Source organism: Falco cherrug, chromosome 3 (assembly GCF_023634085.1).
Source record: "Falco cherrug isolate bFalChe1 chromosome 3, bFalChe1.pri, whole genome shotgun sequence".
NCBI classification, from domain to species: domain Eukaryota; kingdom Metazoa; phylum Chordata; class Aves; order Falconiformes; family Falconidae; genus Falco; species Falco cherrug.
In genome coordinates, this window is record NC_073699.1 from 23,762,322 (window position 1) to 23,779,060 (window position 16,739).

The 16,739-nt window shown below is 34.4% G+C and overlaps 1 protein-coding gene across 3 annotated transcripts in view; it reads left to right on the plus strand.

Moving 5' to 3' along the window:
• CSMD3 (CUB and Sushi multiple domains 3) overlaps nucleotides 1-16,739 on the plus strand; it is a 726,530-nt gene that overhangs the window by 486,863 nt on the left and 222,928 nt on the right. For all 3 annotated transcript variants that reach the window (XM_055706136.1, XM_055706138.1, XM_055706139.1), the window contains 2 exons: nucleotides 1,307-1,433; nucleotides 2,173-2,375. In XM_055706136.1, coding sequence (XP_055562111.1) covers nucleotides 1,307-1,433; nucleotides 2,173-2,375 — 330 coding nt within the window. The remainder of the gene's footprint in view (nucleotides 1-1,306; nucleotides 1,434-2,172; nucleotides 2,376-16,739) is intronic.

The window sequence follows — 16,739 nt, forward strand, 5'->3', positions numbered from 1 at the left end:
ACTGGGGAGCTGGAAGCTTGCTGGAGAGGCAGAAATAAGCCACTGGGAAGAGAGAGGGAACCTTTAAAAATCATAACAAAAAAGCAAACTGGTTACCCTCTGTGAAAATTAGGAATTATAAACTTGTAGTTGTTCAGTGGTTCTTCATGCAATGTAATTAATTTTAAATTTAATTATGTTTGTAGTGAGGAATTTTTTTCTTTTTAGTCTACTATATTTATATCTTTACTGGAAGAATAGTAGACCGTTACCCTCTGAGTTGAATAATTGTGAAAGATATTTTTTTAAAGAGTCTTTCAGAATTAACCAATTGCCAAAGTGCTTTAAAAAGATGAAAGACCACTTGTCTCAGCAAATTTACTTTTATTGTCAGAAAATCCATCAAGAGTAACATTTCAATTATATTTTGTCATGAAACTCATAGATCATAAGGTAATAAAGCTAAATATTTTACGTGATATTAAATCAAAATAAAACTACATTGTAACTATACCAAGAGATCTAATCACAGCATTATTTTGGCTTTGCACTTCACAAGAGAGAAAGCATTAGAGGGACTTTAAAAGGAAGGAAAGTAAAATAGGAAAGCTTTAAAGGTCTCAGGGATCTACATTAAAAAAAATCAGGTTTTCTCAAAGATTAGGTATTGCTATTATGAAATATTCACTTTTGCCAAATGACTGGCTAAGGCTGTCTAAAAGAGACCTACTTACTTACCCTCTGTTATCCTCCAAGAAATACTACAGCTTCACTGTGACGACAAGTTTTGCTTAAGAAGTTTTATAAGCTTTTTTCCCAGGCTGAAAGGCTGATTATTTCTTTTTTTTCTCTGAATAGCCTGCTTTTATGTAGTGTGTTTCCTCTCTCTCTCACTCCTTTTTTTTTAATTTTTTTTTCATACTTACTGATTTATTTAGTTTTCTTGATTTAACTCTGTTGCTTTAGAGTGACATGGTGTTCTTGGTTTGTTTCATTTTGGCAAGTAACAATCCATATTCCTTTCATTACACGTTTTCTAAATATTATGTTCTGTTCCAAATTGTTAGAAAAACATAGGTGCCAAAGGCAAATACAAAAATATTCAAATAAAACCACTTTTACAGGTTCTTTTCCTAATGCACTTCAAGTCCTTATATAATGTCTTACAATCTAGGGCATACAATCAGTTTAGTTATGTTACTTATCCAGCAAGAGAATAGGTGTATAAATTGATAGCTCAAGTGACTAGTTGGAAGACTATTGTTAATGAATTACAAATAACACATTACATATTGGTGTTTTTTTTTTATTATTTTTTTTTTATTAGCTGAATGTGGAGGCCGTTTTAAAGGAGAATCATCAGGAAGAATCTTATCTCCTGGCTATCCTTTTCCCTATGACAATAATCTGCGCTGCATGTGGGTGATTGAAGTAGACCCAGGAAATATTGTCAGGTACTGAAAACAAATCCTAGAATTCTAAAAAATCTTTTTGGTTATATAATAACCAAATCTTACCTGTACAGTTGAGGGGGAAAAAAAAAAAAAGGGTTTAGAAAGGATTTAGTGTTTTTTAGTGTTTAAAATTTAAGATGCAAGTCAAGACCTGTGTTTTTGGCATTCTGACTTTGAAAATGTAGGTTTGTGTTGAAACTATCTATTTTTCAATAAATGCTGATGCAGATCAGTCCTTAAAATTCGTTATAGTTTTAATGCCAAAGTTGTGAGACTGAGCATATACAAACTGCTAGAGTAAGCAGAACTGTTTAGTGGAAGAGTTTGTATTTAAACAAAACCCAAAATATGCTGCATTTCAGTAGCTCTTTGTAGTTAGACAGTTATTCACACTATATCACTAACTGCATGAGTGTACAGTTCTATTTAACTTGTTTTAATGAGAATGTGATACATAATGTTGTCTTAAGAAAAATAAAACTATTTTCTGAAAATACTGTGTGGATACTTATAGATTATTTGAATAGCTAAAATTATATGTTATTTTGTCTAGACAAATTGTTAGGGTTTTTTCTTTCAAATGCATTTCTGTATTGGGCTTTTACTTACCCAATGGTAAAGTATGAAACATTGTGGCACCCTTGGAAAACAAAGTTTGTTTATTTGATTTAATTTTGTCATTAAAAAATTGTTCTTGAGTAATATGAAAGCTGACAAGAAAATCATGGTTTTCTTTCAGCCTCCAGTTTCTTGCTTTTGATACTGAGGCATCCCATGACATTCTAAGAGTTTGGGATGGTCCACCTGAGAATGAGATGTTACTCAAAGAAATTAGTGGATCCCTTGTTCCTGAAGGCATTCACAGTACACTCAACATAGTAACTATGCAGTTTGACACCGATTTTTATATCAGCAAATCTGGATTTGCCATACAGTTTTCAAGTAAGTAGATGAATTTAATTTTATTTTTTTTCTTTTCTTCTTATAAGGTAGTTCACTCAGACATAATTTTAGTGCCAGGAACAACTGAAATCATTGACAGCATTTCTGACTTTGTTAGGGAAAGAATTGGCTCAGACTTACACATATGCTGTAAAGCTGTATTTTTATCTTTAAAAAAAAAAAAAAAAAAGAAAAGAGAAAAAAAACCACAACCAAAAAAACCCAGCCAACACACCCCCCCCCCCCCCCCAAAAAAAAAAAAACCAAAACAAACCAAAAAAAACAAACCCAAAACAACAAATCACACCCTTTGCTAGTTTGGATTTGTTTCAAGGGCAGCTGGGGCAGTGCCAGAATACTCATAATTATGACTGGTCTTTTTCACAAAGGAGGTGATGTAGGCATGTTAAAGCCTCCACCCTTGTCTAATCAATAAGAGTTTCTGCTTTCAGAGACATCTGTGCAGAGTTCTTACTCCTGCTGTGCTTGTATAGGATGAAATGGGAAATAACACTACAGGAACAGCGGTGTCCTCCCTGTTGCCTTCTAGCACTATTTCATCTTATTACAGGCAGCATGATGACAAATCTAAACAGTTACTTAACTGTTATTAAATCCCTTTAGACATTTTTAGTGCCAAAATGGAAGAAATCATTGTGTGAGACTCATTTTGACCTTTTTTTTCTGGTCAGTGAATTTTTTTTTTTTCAAGATTAGCGATATCTAAACAAAATATAGTTTTGTTTATCAGTAGCAATGTTTCTAACATGGGTTGGCAAAGCATTTCTTAATGAAAACAATATTTATCTTCTTGTGCTTCCTGAGCTTGGTGGTTTTATTAGCCCTTGTTTTCCCTTATCCTCATTCTTTCTATGTGTATGACAAATACATGTGCACACAGTAATTTGAAGGAAGAACGAGCATGTAAATGAGACAACAAAGTGAAATACGTTTAGTTTGTAGTGAACGTGTGCCTCTGTTCCATCTGATGTTTTTTGAACCAATGAACAGTTTTTATCTCCTTGGCTCCAAGATATTTTTTGCAATTTTACCACCTTACCCCAGTCCAGAGCCTGTTTGGAAGATTTTCACATACATACTTTCTAGAGGAAAAAGTTTGATGCAGATTAGGAATGGAGTTGCAAGGAAAAATGAAGGGGACATAGAAGTAAAGCCATAAAGCAGCTACTGATGTACTTCCAGTGCTTTACCTGAAAAGAGGTTTTAGATTTTCATCTGAAAGAAGAGGTATTTTATTTAATATTCCATGTTTTTGCGGTCTGTTGAGATCTAATGATGACAGTTTGAAGGATCCATGAAGTGTTAACTGCCTCAGCATTTCTCTTACTCTTCAGTCGAACGTTCACAAAATCACTCAAATATTTGGTGTTGCACAATTTGGGTTTATATTCCTTATTAGAATTGCAGAGACACCCCCCACCCCACCCACCCCAAACCGAAGATTTTAAAAATAATGTATAGCTAGCTACAGAACCACAAATACACTGTTGCTGTATGGACATGTTATTTTACTAAGCAGAATGAAATACATTTGAGGAGATGGAAGGCAGAAAAAGATACTTCTGTGCAACTTTGTTTCAAGTTTTCCTATAATTTCTTTGAGTCTATAATGTTGTCTGAGTGAAACAGATGGTGTCTACATACTTTAGCTACAGTGTAATTAACAAACAGAAAGCTCCCGCAGGGGAGGTATCTGCTTAAACTTTCCTCTTGCCATTTCAAGAAATTGGGTATGAGTATTTAACTGGATTATTGGCCCTTTTACCTCAAGAGGGATGTTATTCGATGACAACAGATATTTTATGTTCACACCTTTCTAATACCTTCATTGATTTATTATTTATATTATTATTTTCTTAATCTTTAATCTAAAAATCTGTTTCTAAAAAGTGATTTAACCTTCTCATCAGTTCCTTACAGTTTATCTTATTTTATGAACTGTTCATACACAATTCTGCATCTGTCATTTATTTAATAAGTGAAAATATTCTCCATTGATAATGTGATATAATTTGATTTTGATTCCTTTACAAATCATCCAATATATACAGAAAATTAATTTTTATCTGTTAACATAAATTATAGGTGAGGTAGCATCCTTCACCAAATTAAAAGGGGGGTGGGGGGAGGGGAGACAAGGGGATGAAAGACTAGAAAAGCTGAAATGTTGTATAAATAATAGAAAGAAATTTATAATTTAATTAGTATTAAGTATTACAGCTGGTACTATTAGAATTGCCTCTATCTAGGGCCTCTGGACATAATCCTTTACAAGGCATCAAAGTTGTTACAAATATTGTAAAAAATTAGGGAATAAGAAGGAGAAGAGTTAAGATATTTTATTGCCCATTGCCTGAATTAGTCTGTTTTGATTGTTTCTTTTTGTTTCCTTCACTTCTGGGGGAGAAAAAGGAAAAGCAGGGGGGAGGGATGGGAGAGGATGGATGGACACACACATAGGGGCTTTGTTATCTGAAATAGTAGAACTATTTCCATGATTTTAACATTCATAATCTATTTCCATAAGTAATTAATATGAAGGAAACTGTTTATTTTAAGCTGAACTTCTAAGGAATACTGCAGACTTTTGTGGTTGAGAAGTTGGTTAAATTGGTACTATTGTGCATTACTCTGAGAGGGAGAAGAGAAAGTGATGAATTTGGTATGAAATAAGGGAGGTCAGACTGCTCGTGCTTCTGTACTTTACACCACAATCAAGGATCTAGGACTACTGAAAGTACAGCTTATTTTATACATCTTATGTGTACAAAGAAATAAATGCCAATAATCATGACTTCACAACTCATCACTAGGCAGAGCAGACCTTTGGTCTAGTGTTGTCTATGATGTGCAGTGTATCCTTTTCTTGTTGTACATCTGCAAACCCTGACTATGGAATTCTTCATATAAACACTAAACTTTTTCACTTCCTGTGGTATCCTTTGAGATGACAGTGAAGGAGCACAACAGAAGGCAGAACCCACAAAGCCTGAAAATCAAAGTACAGAAAGATGCATAATAAAGCAGAATATTTTTTTAAAAATAAACATATTTTAATAATATATATATTATTTATTTATATATTTAAAATTTAAAAAATAAAATAATTTTTTTAAAGTGCATATGTGTATATACATGTAAAAGAAAAGTAAGAACCTCTGGGGATTCAACAGCAGGATTACAATGTGAGGATTTTGAAACATGTCTAAATGGGATGAATGGATTTCATAATGTAGGTAGAGAACAGGTAACAGAGGTCTTCCCGTAAATTGGGAGGAGGATGCGAGGTTGACAACAGGCCACAAGCAATGTGCAAACAAGAAGTACCTGTTCATGTTTTCTTTGAACTACCAGAGACAGAGCATGAAAAGCCCAATACTTACCGGAAAATCACCAGAGAAATCAGCAGTAACTTCATTTAGTTAGTAAATTCTGCACAAAATAGAAAATTAGACCTTCAAGAAAAGTGCAGGGGAAAAAGAAGGGAACAAGCATGTATTTGCCAGCAGCACAAGTGATATATCACAGGGTCAGGCAGAGGTATTAAGCCTAATGAAACATATAAAGTGCAAAAAATTGGGTGATAATAATTGTGTGTGCTTAAAATAATCTTTTTGGTTCCTTTAATGCACATGAAGTGTGTATTATCAGATCAGATCCTACTGAAGTTGATGAGATTATTCCCATAGATCTCAGGGGCCTTTGAATCTGGTATTGCAGGGAAGTTTCGTCTTTGTTAATGTTAACAGTTCAGGTGCCATTTATCATTTATGCAGAAAGGAAGGACCTGTATTCATCTTCCTTAGGTTGTTATTTCACCGTTAATAGCTGCACTACTGAGTCAGTGTTGCAGACTTCATTCTGTTCAGCCTAAGTGTGCGGTCACATTTCTGACTAACTAAACAGAATACAAGATAGAGCATTTTTTGTGCTTTATAAGGCAACTAGTACAGAACTAACCTGTGAATATGTTTTGAGTATTTAGCAGCTTTTCTGTAAATACTTGCTCCTGCAGTACTTTATATCATGTGACAGCATTTTCTTGTATAACAGTATATGCCTTAAAATCCTTGGATTTACTCTAATGTCAACCTATAGCTGTCCCTCCTTATTTTAAAACTGGGTGAATAGCCCTTTGGAGTTACTTGTCTGCTAGACTACAGAAAAGGGCTAGAAAAATTGTGTCAGATACCTACCTGGATGGCTTAAGTTTGGCAATATTAATTTCCAGTCTAGAATTACACTGCATGATATTCCTTACTTTGATTACCTTTAATAATTAAATGCTTACAAGTCAGCTTTCTATATTGATGTTTAGTGCTGATTTACAGCCGCACTGTTTTCTAAATGTTCTGTGTTTGATTTTGTTTGTTTGTTTTCTTGGGGTGGTGGCGGTGTTTGGTTTTGGGGGGGGGGGGTGTAGTTTTTTTTTTGTTCAAAGAAAGACGTATTCACCACAGTCTCATTTAGGAAGATTTTTTTTTTACAATGAATACTCTCTGGGGTGTGGTTGGGTGTTTTTTTTTCCCATTTTCTAGTAATAGAGCACTCTACTTCTGACACGTTTAACCTGAAGGTGATTTGAGAATGGAAGTGGGGATTTTAGCTGTTTTCTTTCTCAGAGTGTTTTTTACTAGCACTGCTCATATAGGTATCATATTTTAACATAACTTCTTCCCTTTTCTGAAATCAGTAAGATAGGATTTATTTTTCCTCATGTCTATTCCATAACAGAACCAGTTTTTAATCAAAAATGTTTTCATACTTGGGTTTTCTGATTTCTTTCAACTTTGAGAGGAGTCCTTTGAATTTAGAGATTTCAAGGTTACTATTTTTCTATCAGAAATAACTGTGAATGTTTACACTTCTAAATTTAGTCAAGCAGTTTTTGTTTTGCTTGGCTGGGAGTGGTGTTGGGGTGTTCTTGTGTTTTGTATATAGATGTGAAAGAAAAGTAATAACCTCTGGGGATTCAACAGCAGGATTACAATGTGAGGGAGGTTTTGTGTGTGTTTATTTTTTTTTAATTAGTTTTTGGTTTTGTTTTTAACGTCAAGAGGCTTAAATGAAAGAAGCCATCGACTAAATTTCTTCTATCAGTTGTTGCCTTTCTTCTAACTAGCAGATATTTTTCAAAGGAGTAACCACTTATGGGTCTCTCAATGGAAAAATGTTATTCCTGTCACAGGTTTGTAAGTGACATTAACTGCTCAGTAGCTATTATCTTTTAGTGCAGTAGTATGTAGGATACGTCTATTTTATGCAGGCAAACACTATGAGTTAATGCTTCCATGTAAAATGCCCTAGTAATGGCTAGTAGCTAGAAAGCTGGAATTATAGTATAGATAGCTGAAACAGTAAGGAACTGTTGAAAGAAACAGGTTAATTTATAAGAGCTTTTGAAATTTTAAGTAAATAGTCCTCTTGGTCACATCACCATAAAAATAACTTATTTTAATTAGATTGAAGGTTAAACTTCCTTAATTTAAACACCATGCAACATAATATGGACAAACCCCTGTGATTTCTATCAATGCAAAGCCTACTCACTTGCCCTAAATTTACAGATATATAATTGAAAATAGTACTTGTCTGACTTCTGACATGGCATTTCAGAAAGCTCAAGCTATTTTGGTTCCAAACTGAGAATGTCATGTGCCTCAGATTAGTGTTTTAAGTATTTCAATTTTGTATGTGTGTCATCCATTCTTTGAATCTCAAAAATCTGCTGCTATGTTTTCTGTTTAAGCAATACAAAGTTGAATGCTCTGCTTTAGGTTTCTCAGAAAAAATACATAATTTTGGTAGGTCATTTCATTTGCAAACAAAATTTATTACAGATCTTTATAATTGTCTATAAACCAAAATAAATTTAGAAGTGCAAAAAAATCTTTATGTGGAAACATGATGTTATCAATGAAACTATTTTTTTATTTCAGAAAAAGTTCTCTTTAATTTCCTCATAATTTTTTTCTCTTCATTAAATCCAGTCTCTTTCATTAAATTCTTTAAAGTTAACGATTGATAGAAATACTGTACAAGACAGTCAAATGTTTCTATAGTAATATGTTTGTACAAATCTTTGAAAGTATTCCAGCTAAGATACTTTGAAGGTTTAATTAATAGCGTGTACTTTATCTTCCATTTTGTGTTAGTCAGTAAAAAATACAGTCAAAGGTATACGGGCTACACTATTTTGTGTAACAGTTGTCTTCTAGCAGCTGTAACATCAGTAGAAGGACATTACAATTTGGTCTGTATCCATATATGTATGATTTTAGTCACAGTAGCAAATTAGAGAATGAGGGGATAAGGGAGCCTGATCATCAAGTAGTAGCCTGCGCTTAATATTACAGCTTGCCTCTTTAAGCTCCTTTGAGACCAAAATTATGTGCCTTGATTGACTGCATAAGGAGTATAATTGCCATGAAGCTTTCCCTTCCCTGCATTTCCATCACTACCAATAAGTGAGCAAAACTGCATGAGGCCAAGACTTGCTACTCATTGTCTTCCATATACAAACAAGCATCTCACAAACCACTTGTAGAGATTTTACCCTGAAAATCAGTATCTGCTTTCATACGCTATGTTGGTTATTCAACAGTTCTTTTTTGCTATCTTAGATAGAATTACAGGCAAACTGAAGTGTGACATACAAATTCATCAGCTGAGGTTTACAGGATTTATTTTTATGAAACCATGTAAAGGTGACATTTTGCATCTTTAAATGTATGTGAAGCTCATCCTGCCTCATTGAAATATCTTCTTACAATATGTTTTGCATTTAGGAAAGTAATATTGAGCTGGTTTTGCAGTATTCTCCAAAAAGGCATCTTGTTAAGTATTTGCTATAAAAAACAGAAGTAAGCAGTGTACAATTGACATTCAGTCATAAGACTGGGGAAACCATTTTCCAATGGTAAACAAATGAGATTCTATAGTTATTCTGCCCTGTGTGTCTCATGGACAAATTCTGGTATTGCATTAATGCTACTTTAGAGATGGATTTTCTGTTAGTAATCTTCAGTATCAGTAGTTTCTTTCATTTATGATTCATGTGCCATCCTTTATAGATATACACAGGCACACATATGCATGCACACGCACATATGATGGGCTCTTTTCTGCAAGTACAGATACATCTTCAGGACTGTTATTCTTTTTCTACAATTATTACAGTTGAATGCATAAATGTACAGGAGAGACAGATATTTAAAGATTTATCTTCTGTTTCTCGAGGGCCTTATGCATCTTATTCTCACTTATGCATCTTTTGTTTTCAGTCAATGCATGGTTGAAGTGTGTTTTCTATTGTATGTAATCCATATCATAGGAAAGAATGATGTTTTGGAAGTTTTATTGCCAGCTTGTGATGGAATAAACATAACACAAAGAAGTATCCAGAAAGAACTAATATTTTGGGAGAATGGCCAAAACATACTTATATAAGTGAAATTTCTTGAAGGCATATTAGACTAGGTTTACACTTGATCAGTGATACTTTTTAATGTTCTGTAAATTATATTGCTGCCTTTCAAAAAGCTTTCACTATTGGAATCCAGAGCCTCTTTTTCAAGCCATAATTCTTTCAAATTCTGTATATGGATTTTACATCCCATATACATCTTCTAACTTCAGTTTTCAGCAAAGTTCTTTACATGGGGGTTTCTTCCAAGTTTGTCGGCTCATTGGCTGTTCCTACTTTCCCTCTTACCTCATTCCTGGCTAGGGGTGGGTGTTTTGTAACATAGTTAAATTAAAGGGAGATTACTGCTGCTATTTTATTGCTATAGAAATATTTCTTTTTTTCTTAAAAGCATTCCAGTAATTTGCCTAATCTCATAAACTACAGACCTAGCAAAGACATTTGACTGAAGGAATGCTCATCTTTCATTCTTCTATATATGACTGTGGAAAATATTATTTGTAGACTGGTAACTGGCTGGTTACTGGCTGGACACATTGAGACATGCAGTCAGAGATGTAATTCATTTACATAGAGGAATTTTTAAACCTTGCAAAAGAAAATTAAAATAATCAGATCTTTATTCTTTATATTCCTATTGTTGTTTTGGGACGGTATAATCTGTATAATGAGACTAAAGAAAACAGAAGCTGTTTTCTGACAGTGTACTGTAACTTTTTTCAAATGACCATGGTATAATGCTTTCCTAAAGCAAAAATTTTAGTTAACAAAGATCAGGGTAATGACATTCAAGTATGTGGACACAATGTTACCAAATAAAGAGGCCAATTCTATATAAATGTATCAATGAACAATGTAATGTTCAATTACATTACAAAAAAGAAAAAAAAATTAACCAAAACAATTGAAGCAAAAAATCAACAAAAGCTGAATACTTCAGACAGATTAAACATCATCTTACTTTACCAGGTCTCAGGAGCTCCAAATTCGGCCCTATCTTTAACAACACCCCAAATATTAATAGTTTTGAAACTTCAGGTTTATAATGCATATATACAATTTGTAATACTAAAAGACAAAATAGAAAATTTAACTTTTAAGATAGAAGCAATCTCCCCATCTTCTCAGAGCATTTCAGTTCACTGAGACTGCAAAATCAAGAACAAGGCAAATCAGCAGTGCTGTTCTCTGTTTTACAACTGTATCCTTAAGAGTTGCAACAGAAAAGGTTGCACACTATTCTGTAAAGAATTAAACAGATATGTTTTTGCTCAGACCACCTTTTTTTCTTTTCAGTACAAAGACTAAAAACCAGATGATCATTGGTAAGATTTCCCAAGACATGAGAAGCCCTTGTGTGTGTTCCAAGATCCTGATGATTGCTTCTTTCTGAGAACCTATTTCTGTTTGTTTATTCATAAACATAATGAATAAACACATAAAGAAATATGCCAGCTGAAATAGAGGTAGATCTGGTATAAAAAGCTTAAAAAACACTATAGTTAAACAAACAAACAAACCACAAACCCCAAAACATGCAATCTACATGAAATTAAGATTTTCAAAACACTTTTCCCCAGCTAGAAGGCATTGCCAGCATGATTAATGATTACATATTGTCACAGTATCTATTTTCTGGTGAGTTCCAGCAATTATCTGAAACCATATGTCAATTAATTTATTTGGGACTGGGTTTCATACTCAGTGCCAAAGCTATGAGCAAATGTTTCCGGTATAATAGATGTTCAGAACTGAAGAGTTCATATTTATGGAAAAAGAGACTTTCTTCTGAACTGGGGAAAAATAGCTCATGAGGTTGTCCAATGAGACTTGACAAGAGCAGTTTAGCATTTCAGATGGTTGTAATAAAATGCATTTTAACAACTAATGTGAATTGACAACTACAAAAAAAATAAGAAAATAGAAAATGAGGTTGTCTCATTAAACCTATGCCTGTTTTCTCCCTAAGAACTAAAGTGTATCTGACTGTAAAAAAAGATCTTTAGGAAAGAATTTGATCTCCACTGTTCTCCCCACAAAAAAGAAATGATACTATACCAAGTTACAATGTAAACAACATTTTTAAAACAAGTTGAGTTAACAATTTCTACTAAATAATTTTGATGGATAACCAGTAGAATGCATAAAATAATCTGGATAGAAATTCTGAATACAATAGCAATGAATAATATTTTAATATGCAGTTGGCCAAGTAGTCAGTGTTGTCCAACTTGAGTTATTAGGTAAGCATTCTAAAACTTACAATTATGGGTTATGCAAACCTTTGCTGCTGGAAATGTAGAAATATAACTCTGGATTTCATTAGGAGTCATATACAATATAAAACAAAAACCAATGGGGTGAATATTTAATAACATGGGGCTTGGCATCTGTGGTAACCACAAATTTGTGATGTCTCTCAGAATTACCTCTATTGTTGAGCCTTCCTGGAAAATCTAACAGGTGAATCTACACTGATTAAACATGTATGGAGAGAATTTCTTAATGAGCTCCAACATGCACCAAATATATATAAGGGTTTAACTGAAAAAAAAAATAAAATAATATGTGGCGAGAGAAAGATGCAAACATAAACCAGATAGGTTGGTTCATTTGTTTGTTTGTGTGTTTTCCCAAGACCGTGGCTGAATTTTCTTTCTTTTTTTTTTTTTTCCCCCCCAAAAAATTGCTAATAGCTCTCCAATATGTCAAACAAAAGTATTAAAATGAAGTGTGGTTCCATTCGTAAGAATAAGATCCTTGAATCCAACTCTATGCACAGAAATTTCAGTAACTATTTACGTCTTTCTATGAGCAGCAGATTCAGTAAAACTTTTTTTAAAACTCAGATTTTTCCACCTTTTAAAAATTTAATATGTGTTTCCTTTCAAAGTTTCTTAAATAAAATTATCTTTCCTTGTGTCAGGGTCCTGAGTGCACTAAACAAGCCTTACTGGCCCTAAGCATGATCAATGGGGAGCTCCCTTAGCGCCGGTCCAGGAGCCCCATTTCTGCTCAACACAAGGCTTCTGAGCAGTGCTGTAGGAGTGCTGGTCTCTAGCCCTGTGCACGGACCCCTTGGACCTACACTTTAGGGAGCTTTAGGCTGCTGAATAGACCCTTTGACTCTATGCTGTAGGGAGCTTGGCTTCTGGATGAACTACAAGCCAGTCATATTATTGCATTATATTGCCTGGTTTAGTAGGTTTTTTCAGAGAGTAGATCTTTCTGCAAAATATCTCCCACTTGTCAAACATAGTCTTAGAGCATAATATATTATGGGGGTTACCAGGCATGGCTTTACTTTCTATATTTTAGTAATAATTGTCTTCGAATGATTGCTAGTCTGCATCACCTCTAATTTTTTTTGCAGGTTGGGATTTCCCAGAGAACTTTGTACTCAATTTATATGTGGGTGTGGGTACATCAGACTGCAACATTTGCCAACATATAATGCAACAGAAGTTTAAGAGAACAATACCACACAAAGACCTTACTGGTTATTTGTTATCAGGATAATATTACGAAAATGGGAATATTATTTGTTATACATTGGGAAACAGGGAAAGAAAAAAAAAAAAAAAAGCCAAAGAACAAAAAACCACATTACCTTGTAAAGGACCTTACATCAGTCTCCAGTGTGCATGCTGTCATGCATCTGTATAAGCTGTGGCTTGCCTGTTTCTGTGAGCCTTGGGAGAGCCAGAAAAATCCCCACTAAGGGACTACACAGGTGCACGAATTCACAAGAAATCTGTAACTTACTTAGCAAACTTGTTTTTCAGGAAAGCAATATACTTGACTTAACCCATCTTGACAATAGCATGCACACAACCTATGTTTGACAAGTACATGTTTGCAAAGAGAAGTACACAAGTACCCAGGACAGCTGGGGTGTCAGAACTTTCAAACATTGTGTTACACACCCCTTTTTGTGCTCTGCCCAACTTGCAGTCCCTGTGAGTTCAGAGGCAGCCAAGGAAATCCCCATGGAGGGGAGAAGTGTTGCCCTTCCTGTTTCAATGTAAAACCCTTCTTCAATCATCTGTGTCCTGTTCTTGTATGTGGTACCAGGCTTGGTGCTAGGAGGAAATTGGTCGGTGCTTAGTGTAAGAGGGGAATAAGACTCAGAAAGGTTCATTGAGAGTTATAGAGATATGGTGGAGATGGACCCTGCTGTCTGCAAGATAAATACCATTCCATTGGCTTTGGATGGCAAAATGACCTGTGGGCTATGCCAGAGCCTTGAATTGTCAATGTGCTTGCGGCTGCTGCTCTGAGAAGGTTTGGAGTATGTGACCTGGAAGCTACTATTGAAAATCCACAGCATCTATTGCTCCATCATCTCTCACAATCCATACAGCAACAAGACAAGCAAGACAATCTGCTCTTCCCAACTCTAGATATTACACAAGTACCTTAACTTCTTCCAGAAATGAATTCAAGTATTTCATCTGTTGTTTTGTCTTCCTGGAAGATCTGCAATGAATACTTAAATGAACAATTTAGTTATTTTCTTTCAAAGCTTTTGTTTCATTTAGAATACTGAAGGATTATTTGAAACAGAAACTGAAACTAGGCCTGTGTATTGCATTCTTTGAACTATTGATTCTTGAACTAGTCAGGAAGTTCTTTGTGAGAAGTCGCATCAATTTGTATTCTCTTTTCTGCTTCCAATTAGACAGGAGAGATTAGAACTGTGGTCTACTCCAGTTTACTAATATCTGTGTTTCCAGGTGTTTTGTTTTGGTTTTTTGTTTCTTTGTTTTGTTTGGGTTTTTTTGTTTGGAGATTTTGGTTTGTTTTGTTTTGGGCTTTTAGTTTGTTTATTTGTTTTTCCCCATGTGTAATAAACCTGGCCTATCTTATACCTTCTAACTGATTTACTCTTGCAGAATCTGAGAGGAATGAAATCCAAAATTAAGTGCCAAAGATGATGTAGCTAAGAGTTAGGTAAACAGAGAAATTGTCTACACAACCTAGAAAACCCTGACTGTGCAAAATGTTAAACTCTTTTTGATGAAGGGGTACATTGTTCCAATTGAAATTCTTATTCTGTGCTTTATTCTTAATATTTTCCCATTTTAATCTTCAAACAATAACTGACAGACTTAGAATCTATGAAGTCATGCAAAATCAACAAACTGAGTCTATGGTTAGAATTTACTTTAGAATTATAATGGATATGCTCCTAAATCTCTGTTAGATCTACAGCAGAAACTGAAGTTAAAAATAGACAAAAACATTTATCTCAGCAGTGCTTCTGTTGGTAGAAGACTGAATAAAAACACTGTAGCTCTTTTATTCTTTCTTTTTCAGGAGAAGTTGTATAAAAGGTTGGATATGAAATAGCAAATACCAGGCTGGCCTGATTCTCAAACAGTATTAGAGATGCAGGGAGACTGCAGTGTCCATATGGGTAAAGGTATTACGTAGAGTCTGGGACAGCTTGAATTCTGAAGGTGCAGTCTGTCAGGATTAGTTCAAGCCGATGCAAGTTTGAAAGGCCAACAATTACAGAAAGCCTTTACTTAAAGTGATAGAGTTTAGAAGAACTTGTTGGTTTAAATAAGTTAAGAATATTTTTTTTTAACATGCTGTGTGTTATGAAGGGCTTGAAATTTGGAAGGCTTAGAACTTTTGCACTGATGTTGTGCTCTGGGGAAAAAAAGAGGAAAAAAGAAAAAAAAATAATGTTTTTTTTCCCCTAATTCTCAAATAAACAAATAAAATTGCCCTTTCTTTTCTCTCCAGAAGACATGCACGAATTAATCAAATTGAAGAAGTAATTTTGTCTCAGGGTTGGGATTCAGACTCTTTACTGATATTAGACTTGGCATGCATTAGAAAACTGAATTTAGAAATCACTGTTAACAGCAAGAAATCCCAGGACATTTGTTATAATGACCCCAGTATCAGTGGAGTCTATTACTGCCTTGTCACACTTCTAATGCTATATTTCAAAGTATCTTTCCTGCATGAAAATGGAGCTGTCATCTTAGGACGTTACAGTCACATATCAAATTACATGGGCTTATGAACTATCAGAAATCTTTGGACCCTGGCAGTACTTACTATTTTTGAGGCAGGAACGGTCAGTTTACAATAATTTAATTACCTGTTTTATTGTTTAAATGTGGGTTTGTGCCTCATTGTTAAAAAAAGATATAACAAAATATGTTTATGCCCTACAACAAGGACATTTGTAGACAGATCTGTGTTTAAACTCTTTCCAGGTATGACTGAATGCTGCTTAAACAGCTTCTGCAACTATGTAGGAGCATTTTTACTGTCATGTACAGCTAGTCAACTGATGATTTAAGATACTCCCTCCTCTCATCTTAAACTGCTCAGAACATATGAATCTGTTCGTATCAGTGATCTTAGGACCAATCCAAACAAATTTGGGAGTAGGGAGTGGGGCATTTTTCACATGGCTTGGCTGCTATGAAACTCCAAAACGAGATTCTGTCCCACTTCCTTCAAGACACGTAGCAGGAATGGGTTAAGATAAGTAACTCTCCAGAGTATTGTATAACTTGTGCCTGTGCATTTGCACATGTTTTCTGGAGAATTGGTGGTCCCATATTCAAAGCCTGCATTACAGAATAATGCTGTATGGGTGTCTGAGATACTAAGTCTCACTTGCAGGCCCTTTGGCTATTTCTGTATTAGCAAGTAACATAGACTAAGAGGAACTGATATATAGACTGAAATAACTGAATTTTAATATCAGTTAACTCTCAAGAAATGCATTAGTTCTTTAATGATACAGAGTACTGAGATTTTCTTAGATCACTATTTTTTAACCTTGCCCCCCCCCAAAAAAAAAATTCTGTATTCTGTATTCTTATTCTCACAATTGGATTTATTAATAATAATAATAAAAAATAAATACAAAAACCCACCTCCTTTTT